At 37.8% G+C, this 10,746-nt stretch overlaps 1 protein-coding gene across 1 annotated transcript; it reads right to left on the minus strand.

Moving 5' to 3' along the window:
* Positions 1-87: 87 nt before the first annotated feature.
* Positions 88-9,857, minus strand: RPL7 (ribosomal protein L7). Its single transcript, XM_063299390.1, has 7 exons — positions 9,769-9,857; positions 8,341-8,446; positions 6,844-7,010; positions 5,052-5,189; positions 3,246-3,355; positions 737-947; positions 88-141 (listed from the first exon to the last, which is right to left on the minus strand). Exons 1-6 carry the CDS (start codon positions 9,813-9,815, stop codon positions 739-741), a joined length of 777 nt encoding a protein of 258 aa, XP_063155460.1. The 5' UTR covers positions 9,816-9,857; the 3' UTR covers positions 88-141; positions 737-738.
* Positions 9,858-10,746: the final 889 nt, after the last annotated feature.

Below are 10,746 nucleotides of genomic sequence, written 5' to 3' on the forward strand. Positions count from 1 at the left end.
ATTCAACTTGTTATTGTACTACCTAATCACATTTAGTGGAATCAGAACATACTTCGCGTATCAGTAAAAGAACAACAGTGCAAGCAGTTTTCATAGTTCTTTTTTTATTAACAGTGTGTAGAGCAGTCATCTTCTGAGCCTCTAGAAGAGAAGAGATGTTTACACTTAAAAAGCAGAAAGCAAATCATATTCAGATTGAAAATAGAATACAGTTAAATTATTAAAATTTCTGAGAATCACCAATGTACTATACTGCATTTACCTCCCCTTTTCTGAACCAAGGACCACAATGGACCTTTGAGTGCTACCTTCATGGCTACATTCTACAAAGTAGATGGGGACTGGATGGAGGATGGGTCACAGCCAGCACAACAGCTAAACTTCATTTAAAATAAAATTAGAATACATTTAGTGTACTATATATACATTTAATAATTTTCTCTTCTGCCTCAATAAAATTTAATCAATTCTTCCTTCTGCTACAGCCCCACTTTGTCCCAAAGGCTATATGCACAACTTGCATATTCTACACACCTATGAGATTGAGAGAGAGATTGTTCAATATTGTTAGCTTCTTTGCCTTTAAGCAGAAAGGCAAGATATAAATCACATTAAGAAGGAACTGTATCTCCTTTTCTGGTATTATTTAAAGTTTAGAATTCAGTGCTAGTAAAAACAATGAAGAGATCAAAATCTGTATGTTGGAAACACAATTATCTCTTTAACTGTATCATACCATTAATTCATCCTCCTTATCAGCCTGTTAATCTGGTCCTCCCTGTTTCCTGCATCACCACCTTCTACGAAATGAGTAGTTTTCTTCTTCATTCCACCCCTCGGAGAAGACAGCTTGAATGGCCAGAGAAAGTTGTTTGCAGCTTTGAAGTTTTTGCCAACAGTATAGATTTCATGGACCAAATCTTCCATGCAAATAATGCCATACTTTTCTGAAAATTAAAACAAACATCAGAAAATGTTCAGACTGCAAAATGCCCTCACTTGCTCCTTAAAGGCACATAAAACATGCTGAGGTCTGGCTATTTCCACTATGGCCAGAACATTTCAACTTTCACATCCCAGCAGGTTCAGATGTGAAACAGCCAAAGGGGAAAAAAATCTGATCTGTCAATTGAATCTAAACCATCAATCAAAATCAATCAAGTCCCAAATCCAAAAGAACCTGTAATGGAGAACCACAAAAAATACAATAACCTAAGGAGCCAGATGCAGGTAAGGATCATGGATTTATTTTACAGGTTAATCTAAGCTGTTGGAAATTTGTTTGCCTTTGCTTTGTTATCTTGACTATTTCCTTCTCTTTATGATCTCAGTGTGTATGAATCTGAATGGAGCTCAGACTGCCAAGAGAAATCTCTTCAAATGAGCTGTCCAATTTTTTTTCTCCTATTGGCATTTACTTGTCTAGTTAGTTCCCTAACTTTAATATGCATAATAAAATGTCTGAACATCTTTATTGAATCAGCACACTTTTACAGAAGGACTTAAACTTTTAACATTTGGCTAAACTACTAAGAAAATTAAGAGGTTTGCAACTTTACTTTTGAATCTCCCCAGAAGTATGGCAGGTTGCAGTAGAAGGTTGAGTGGAGGATCTAGAGACCCCAGTGTGGGCCACACGGAATCCAGTTCATCACACCTGTCTGTGCCTATGCAACTACCCACCCCAATAACAGGCTCCACATGAAACACTGTTTCTGTAGAAAACAGAGGTATTCTGCCACTAAATTAAAAACTCAGCATACCTATCACTGTCCCAATTAGACTATGCTATCTGAAGAATATACATGTTTTCTTTGCTGTTATATAAAACTTAAAAGTCCTGTGTTCTATTTTGTTATTGACCTTTTAAATAAAACTACAAACAGTTTTCATTTCAAAGAGTTAATTTGATACTACAGCAAGAAAACAAGCCAGAGTCCCCAGATGAAGCAGCATTCCAGGCACAATGTGACCTTTTGACAAACCATCTGTTCAGTTCTTTTCTGACATTATTTATTGAACAAAATCCCTCCATTCAGAGCACAGTATGGCAGTGAAAGATTAAATGTCCCAAATAGGTATAAATAGGTACTATATTGTAAAACACATTCACTTAAAATCTCCCAATTATTTTCAAATAATAAAAATGTGCAAAATGTTTCAAAGTCAAAATAATGCTAGCTTGAAACAGTGGATTCAAGTTCAAAATGGACTGTTCTGACCATTTTGGAAGTGCCCATTTCAGAAGTGCTTGTTTCGCATTCTGTTTTAAGCTCAAAGTGGTACCTTCTGAACTTGGAAACACTTTTTGAATGTTTAGAATAGCTGCTCAAAACTCAGAGCATTTCAAACCTGAAATAGTCCTTCAAGTTCAAAATGTTTCAAATTCAGAACATTCTGTATACAACTAATCAGTAATTCCTTCTCACCTGATAAACATATATATAAAATATGAAATCTGTGGTCTTGCAGCTCTTTCAAAACACAAATATACCCAAATTATTGTTTGGATAAAATAAAGGGATTTATAAGTGAAGATGTACTATTTTAAAGCCTGCTGTGTTAGAAAGCACATATTGCATATTCTGAATTGCTGGAATTGTTAACTTTTACTTTTATTCTACCTCTGATTTTCAAGGCCTCAAAGATCAATAGGACTAATATTTATAATTAGATTTTCAAAACATAATTCTTCTGTCTAAACATTATAAAAAAGATTTTTATTACATAAAAGTTACAAGAAGTCACATGGAACTAGACTGCAACCAGAAATTTTCCAATACTGATCCCAGTACAGTATTAGAACTCTTCCAGTGAAGGTAGATGTTTAGAGGTTGAAACCTTTGGACCTCAGAATATTTTGTACATATGTAACTGCTGCAAGGATAACAAGACTTAAGCTCTTAGCATCCTAAATCCTACTTTCTGGCTATTCTGAACATTATATTGTGTTCATCATGCTCCTATTTCATAAAACAGCAAGTTACCGAGATTAGACAAGGTATCCCAATAACAACTGAACTATAGTGCATGTACAAGCTACACTGCAGAAGGCTTGAATTTAAAAAAAAAAGTAGCCTCTGCCCCCCCCCCAAATCCAAGAGATATTAAACATTTAAACCAGTCATACTGTATAGAGAAGTTACAGTATGTGTCTCAGAGCAACCATGCCACAGATTCACAGGTGCAGCTATACCTTAAAATCACCACTATTTAAGCAGTGATGCAAAGTAAATTGTACTTACTCAGGCATTTCTTAATCAGAGAGTTATCAGTCAAAGCTATGCGCTGCTTGTTGATCTTCCCATAGCCGCGCTTATAGATCAGCTCATGCACGGACTTTAAGTTGGGGTATCTAGAAGATACGCAATCACTTATTTCGGTGTAAAATTTTGTATATATATGGTACTTATTCTTCTTACATGCTAAATCCTTTGGAATACAGCATTATTAAAAAGACTGCAAGCAAAGAAACTAACACTATCGAGATAAGCAAATATATATTTGTATATCAAATTCCAGCAACAGGTAATTCACTACAGCTGATTTCTAAAATGTATTTTAAAAGGTATGTCTAGGCATGCAAGGCAGGAAGAACTGAAAATTCTTTGAAAATTAAAAAAAAATTGAAAAGAATCTAAAATTTCCTCCTGTGTGCTGAAATGCTGCTTCTGACAAGGCAAAATTAAAGGTATTAAGAAAACCTAGCATGCCTAACTTGGAATAATATTTGCTTAGGTATTTTAGACTGAAAGATTCAAAGGGCCAGGGGAAAAAACCCTTAACTGTTTTATACACTTACTTAAAAAACACTCTCATACTGAAGTCATGACACACAAGATATCTCCCAACTTTAAAATTGGGCACATTAAATATCAATTAAGAATTATTACAGGAAGGGCGTGTGCACACACACACACACGAATGGCTACTAAAATACATTAAAATCTTTTTCCAGTTGTTTCTACCTGTTCAATCCAATCCGGCAGGATGGGCATGCTCCCAGTCCCGTCAGCCAAGGAATGTCGGTTGGTGGGGACCAGGAGACATGCCTTTTCTGCCGTGGCACCTGCCTTCTGGAACATCCTGGGGTTAGGATGGCCCTGACCTTTTGGCTTTTCGGAAGGCCTTGAAGACCTGGCTATGTGCCTGGACCAAATACAGCCAAGAGATATTAAAATCTGTTGGTTTCAGCCCAACCATGAAACGGGGCACCAAGTGTGTGAAGGGCCCCATTTCACGGTTGGGCTGACACCCACAGAATTTAATATCTCTTGGCTGTATTTATATTTAATATCTTTGTATTGTTTTAATAGTTTGACTGGCTTTTTTATGATTGTTAGCCACCCAGAGTCACTGGTTTGAGATGGGCGGCTATATAAATTGAATGAATGAATGAATGACTGAGTGAGTGAATGAATGAATGAATAAAATACCTACTTGCCAATTATTTCCTAACAATAAAGTGTCTTATTCAGACAGATCAAGAGAGAGGGGTCCAATCAAATCTTCCAGACTTCTGTAGTCACCACTACCTGTGTCTCACTCTCTATTTTAAATCACTACAAGGACACTATGATCATCCCCCTCTGCAGACATTAAGCAATGGGCAGGTACACAAAAAGAAATTATACTCTAGGTATGCTAAACCAATACCATCATAGCAAGTTTTTATAGCATTCAGGAGCATAAGAATGAAGTACTATTTGTCTGTAATGCCCCCACTTTCTCAATAAAGTAGGAATGAAGTTTTAATCTTATAACACTTTGTAGCAAGACCATTTGACCATGCTTCCTATAACCACTTTAGCAGACCTCCAGGCTTATCCAACCTGGTATAACAAAGCCTGGACTATTTGAGGACCAGGATGCACAATCTGTTCTAGATGAAAGGCTGCACTTGGTCTATGAATGGCAAGTCAGCAAAGACACTCCCAAAAAGTGAGTGTCAGCACTTACAAAAACTAGACTTCATCAGATTATAATAAATGACATATCCTTAAAAAAAATCAGACACTCAAGCAGCAATCACTAAACTTGATTCAACTTACCCCCAAGCAATGTAAGGTTCAACGATCCTCAGCATGTTAATGGATGCCTTGTTGAGTTTCACAAATGTTCCATTGAAAATCTGACGCAGACGAAGGAGCTGCAGTACCTTACGAACCTTGGGACTAACGCCATTAATTCTAAACAGTAAAACAGAAACTCTTTAGTACATTCAGATGTACTAGCTACACCAAAATGCAGTATCTCTGTATCTATAAGCTCACACAGAATACTACAGCAGAAATTAAATTCTAAATCTTGCACAGTATTAAATATACATCATTGTTGCACCAGGTAAGTAAACTGTCCTTCAATCGAAGGATATACGTCCATCTATTTCTTGGGAACAAAATCAACGTGGTTGTTCCAACCTTAAACTGGGATGTTTTTTCAACTTCGCAGCCTACCTACACTCAGGAGATTTCCTGGTGGTCTCCATTAACTAGGTCCAATCCTGCTTAGCTTTTTGGTATCAGCCAAACTAGGCCATTGCTGTCATCTAACTGGGCCCTATGCAAAACAAAGTTTAAATATCTATATCAGCATTGTCTAAAAATGCATTCCTTGATTAAGGAATGTCAACCAATAGACAAGGAATCAGACAGTGTATGCTATTTTTGATCATGTATGCCTTCATAATTAATCCAAATTAAGAAGCAACTGGAAATTAATTATGAAGGCATAGATGATCAAAAATAGCATACGCTGTCTGGTTCCTTGTCTACTGGTTGACAGCTGCAGGCACTAATTCATACAGATTATAGAAAAATTAGGCTGACCTCAGATCTATTTTATGTTCTATTAAGGCAAGCGGACATGTACTGATGTATGCAACTCACTCATTTGGGAATGGAAAGTTCCAGAGAACTTCATTCCCACTCCTGACCACACAGTTCCAAGGGCAGTTTCATCATCTCCAGAAGTAAATCCTTAGAACCAGAAGCAGTTCAAAGTATCCTGAACAAAAGTGGGCCTACTTCAGGGCTGGACTACCCCTAGAACACTTCAAACTGCTTCCATTTTGGAGGATTTACTTCCAGGAGCTGCAGAACCATCCTCTCAACTGCGTGATTCAGAAGAGATTTGGCAGGGTCTAAAGGAGGAACAGAAAATTCCAGAGTTCTGAGGAAATTTCTGTTTCGAATGAGTGACTTTTCCACATCCTACTGACAACTTATCCTATATTTTTTTCTACGCTTCTGCATATAACAAACATGTATTTTTCACCCAACATTTGCTGATTTTATTGTGGAATTTTACTCCATAAAAAAAAAAAAAGGCTTAATGCTACGCAATAAACAACTGGATTGGCTACCACCCTAAGAGGATCTATCTGGACATGGCACCAATGTTTTTATACAATTCTTCATCAACAGATCAGTAATACACCACTACTTTGTATTCATGAAGCTCAGCCTCAATTCTTGACATATCAAGGTAGATCAGAAAAAATCTTGTTTGAAGTCCCTGTCAGGCCAGTGTCAAAAATGATCTGACTCAGTGACTTCACAGAGTATATAATTAATCAGTACAACACAGGTATTAGAAATAAAACATTAAAATTTACTTAAAATTGTCTCTAAAGCATGCCTAAACTGAATACTGGTCATGGTAAATGTGATAAATGAAGGAACAACCATCATTTCCTTCACAGAAATTACTACTAGTTGATATCTGAATAAATAGATATCTGAATAAAATTGTCCAATTAGTATTTGCTTGAATTAACTGCTTAGCGGTGGCTTTGCTATCAGGGCTTAGATAGCACTACAAATACACTTTTGTTTACCTTACCCTCTGATCCTGATTACAAATGCCAGTTTGGGTTCAGCAGGTACATAGTAATTGCCAGCTTTGCGGGCCATACGGGCCATGCGAATCTCACGACGGTACATCTGCCTATATTCTTTGTGGTAGGCCTGGGCTCTTTTATAGATGACTTTTCGTTCCTCCTTTCGCAACTGAAATGAGAATGTTATATTGAGAAATATATCCTTTTCTCCCTCCTAGGAGATCAGAGTGGCCAGTTCTCCCCCATTTAATCTCACAACTATACTCTCAGGTAAGATCAAATAACCAAATGAATATGAATTTCAATCTACTCTAGTCACACTACTACAACTTACTTTTAAAAAACTTGGGTCACTTTAAAGGCAACATAGTTCCAGGATTTTTTTTCTTTTCTAATCAGCTTGTGCTAGATATTTTCAAGGGTCTCAAATTTTTTAAGGCACTCGTTTGGAAGGAATGCTTACTTCCTGTTTTATCTTTATCCTCTTTACCTTAATCTTGCAGGGAAGGGCAAGCTCCCAAATTTTGGTAGATTCAGGCCAAAGACAAGACTGAAGTAGCTGAGGATCAGACAAGGACTTTCAGTGAAAGAACACTGAAAGCAGGAATTGTTTTAGCAAGGTACAGGTTAGGAATGGCTGCCAAACCCTGAGTAGTGGAAAGTTCTCTAGCACGTATCTTGCTAACCTATGTAAAATTAGAGTGCAAGTTATGTTAAGAAAAGGATCCAGTACTGTGTATTACTGATTAAGACACTGTCAGAATAAGAACAAGAATGCTTTTGGAGATGAACGAAGTAGTAAGTGGATCCCAAATAATTTTTTTGTTTATTTAATACTGTATATTGCACTGAATGCTAAGAATGTGGAAAATGTAGCAATTAGGCTCTGGAATATTTCATTTTCTCACAGAATGTTGTGGTCCAAATGTATTTCCAGAAAAGAAAATGGTTTATGATGTTCCAGACATGCTCCAGCACCCAAACAGCCCTGAGTTGCTTTCTGTTCACTAAAATACACTTCCAGACATGCACAAGCCACTTATGGAACAGTCAGGCCAGCCAATTCCAGGGGAAAAACAGAGCACTCAGGATAAAAGCAGAATGCTCAAGATAAGCTGCTCTGTTTTGCTTGTAATAGGAAAACCTTTGGGGTTCTATAGATGCTACATTGCTGCAAAACACTAAAAGGTTATTCAAATTAAAGCCAAAAACAAAAGCAATTTTTGCTGGTTCATAATCGATTATTCTCTTAAGATCAAAACTTGTGTTACTACTGCAACATGCCAAGGCAACAAACAAGATTCATCATATTTTAACCTGTGATTTTAATTTAAAAATTGTGTACTAAATTGGAATTTGATAGATTGACTTGACAAGTAAGCCAAATGAACACAATGGGACTATATTCTGTGTAAATGAGCATAGAATTGGTTATCATATTGGATTTTATTGTTTTGCTCTTATGTAAGCTGCCAGAGGGTTAAAAATATAATACTTACTTTCTTTTGGACCAACAGTCTCTTCAGGCGTTTGGCCTTTAAATCAGCAAAAGCCTTCCTTTTCTTCAAAAGGCTTTCTGGCACTGAAGGCAACTTCTTCTTTCCTCTAAATTATAAAACAGCAAATAAGCAATTAAGCCACCCTTACTGAACTGGTTCTCATGATTTTTTCAGTAACACAACTAGACAGTTTAACTTCTACTTCCAAAGTATTCTTCTCTCTTTGTGGGCAAAACTTTTCTAGAATTAATTGCATCAAAATGTTTCATATGAAGATGTTTGACAACTAGCTAAAATGTACCCAATAAAAAAAAACTAGAGCCTCAAGAAATATAAAATATCAGGTAATGCACAGATATACTTTGTTCTGAACTTCATTTGGTACATTTTGGTAATTTTTATGAAATTCATTCTAATTATCCAAATATGTATCAACCATACTTACACTACCAGGCAAAAAACTGAACACTTCCCTCAACTCACCCTGCCTGTTACTATTCCACTAGTTCAGGTTTTCTCAACCAGGGTTCCATGGAACCCTAGGGTTCCACAAAAGGTCACTAGGAGTTCCCTGGGAGATGACAATTTATTTAAAAATTATTTCAAATTCAGGCAACTTCACATTAAAGAGGTATGTTTCATTCTTTAGTTTAAGAACACAGTTACTGCATATATACAGGCCTACACATGAAACGAACATAATTTTGCAACTTCTGGCCTGTATTTGAGCCTGAATGTGCAGGGGTTCCCTGAGGCCTGAAAAATATTTCAAGGGTTCCTCCAGGGTCAGAAGGTTGAGAAAGGCTGCACTAGTTGTAACATAATGTTTTCCTCCATTAAAATCACTCCAAAGCCTATAGCAAAACAGGTTTATTGTTGATTTTGACCGAAGTTGGAAAACACTTATTTTCAAACGATCAAGGAAAAAGCAGTTAAGAATTCCAAGTTTTCCTGCCATTCTCTTTCAATGTTTTCAACGTTGAATACAGCGGAGTTTCGGATCCTTGAGTTCAGGCGAAGGACCACATTCTGGCCCTTTTGCAGCACAAGCGCCCTCCTTGCTGTGTTCCATTCACCCCCATACGTGGTATGCGTGTACAGTACCGGAAGGCAATAACTAGGCCTAGTCCGCACCATCAAACGAACAAAGCAGCGTAGTGGATCTGGGAGGCCGCAACTCACTCCACCATTAGACTTCTCTCGCTCTGAGAAAATAACCTTCTACAACAACTAAGGCGCCCCATTACATCACGGATCCAGATCCCGGCAGCATCTCCCTAATCAACCCCTCCCAGACAACAATAATGACATCGATGTAGGGAAAGCTTTCCCGGTTGTAAAGCCATGGTAAAACCAAAAAAAAAAGGCCGGCAAGGAAGCTCTTAAAGCCGTGGATGGCAACGGATTGCCTCCAAAAGCATTACTTACTCTTCGCCCGCCATGGTAGCTACCGGAAAAAGAAGGACGGGGAGCATGCGCAGTGAACATAAAGAGTCGCTTAGCGGGCCAATAGAAGGGACTGCTTAGTGCGAAGCCCCCGCTCTCGCTTAGCTGTCTAAAGTAATGCCTGCACCAAGCTTGGTGGACAGAGTAATGCTGAAACTTGAACGCGGAAGCAACTGTCGTAACTCCTTCAAATGGTGAAAAAGTTTTCATGCTTTCATTGTTATTGCCAACCAGCGTAGGCGATAAGAAGTGGGGAGGGCGACATTTAAAGTGAATGATTTTATCAGTGTGTTAAGGTAACCTAAGTTTGGAAATTTATTGATAATTCTTCTTGTTTTGATCTCTTGATCTCTCCTTTTCTAGGCAATAAAAAAGGTGTCGTCTGTGAAGTATGTAAGTGATGTCTACATGAAATAGAGTATGCCGTCCTTACGATCGTATGCATGACTCACTCCCAGGTTGGTTCAGTGGGACTTTCTCCTAAGTGCGTAAAGCTTCTACTATATGGAAATTGGAATGCTTCATGGACATTGGTGTGTTACATTACAAGGACTGCTGTTCTATTCTATTCGCTCCACGTAAATTTCAGTGTGAATGCACCGAAGAGCAGCACGTGGCTGGGTTTGAAAGCTAAGCAGTCTGGCTTGTTTAGCACTTGAATGAGAGACTGCCTGTAAGTTTGGCAATGGCAAACCTCTTTCATTTTACTGCCAAGAAAACTATACAGACGTGTCCATCTTGTCATCGGGAATCAAGCTCGATTTGAAAGAGGCTGTAGTCTAAACCTTCCACAGTACAGTACAGTACAGTAGAACCTGTTCGTTGAGATTACAGTGTGTAAACTGAATCCGGAGCATGGGAAAGACCGAAAGATGAGAGGAAAGCCGAATGCTTATGTAAAAACTACATTCTCCAGCATGCATTTCAACCCTACGAGGGCGAAAGTAAAAAAGGAGTTTT

The sequence above is a fragment of the Candoia aspera genome, chromosome 3, assembly GCF_035149785.1.
Source record: "Candoia aspera isolate rCanAsp1 chromosome 3, rCanAsp1.hap2, whole genome shotgun sequence".
Lineage (NCBI taxonomy): Eukaryota > Metazoa > Chordata > Lepidosauria > Squamata > Boidae > Candoia > Candoia aspera.

What these genes read in the sequence shown, in the direction of transcription:
- RPL7 (XM_063299390.1), bottom strand. Translation starts at nt 9,815, where the DNA reads ATGCTCCCCGTCCTTCTTTTTCCGGTAGCTACCATGGCGGGCGAAGA. An exon ending in GCTACCATGGCGGGCGAAGA is followed by an intron (nt 8,447 to 9,768) that starts GTAAGTAATGCT and finishes TTTATAATTTAG; the next exon opens with AGGAAAGAAGAAGTTGCCTT. An exon ending in TTTGTAATCAGGATCAGAGG is followed by an intron (nt 5,190 to 6,843) that starts GTAAGGTAAACA and finishes TTTACTGTTTAG; the next exon opens with AATTAATGGCGTTAGTCCCA.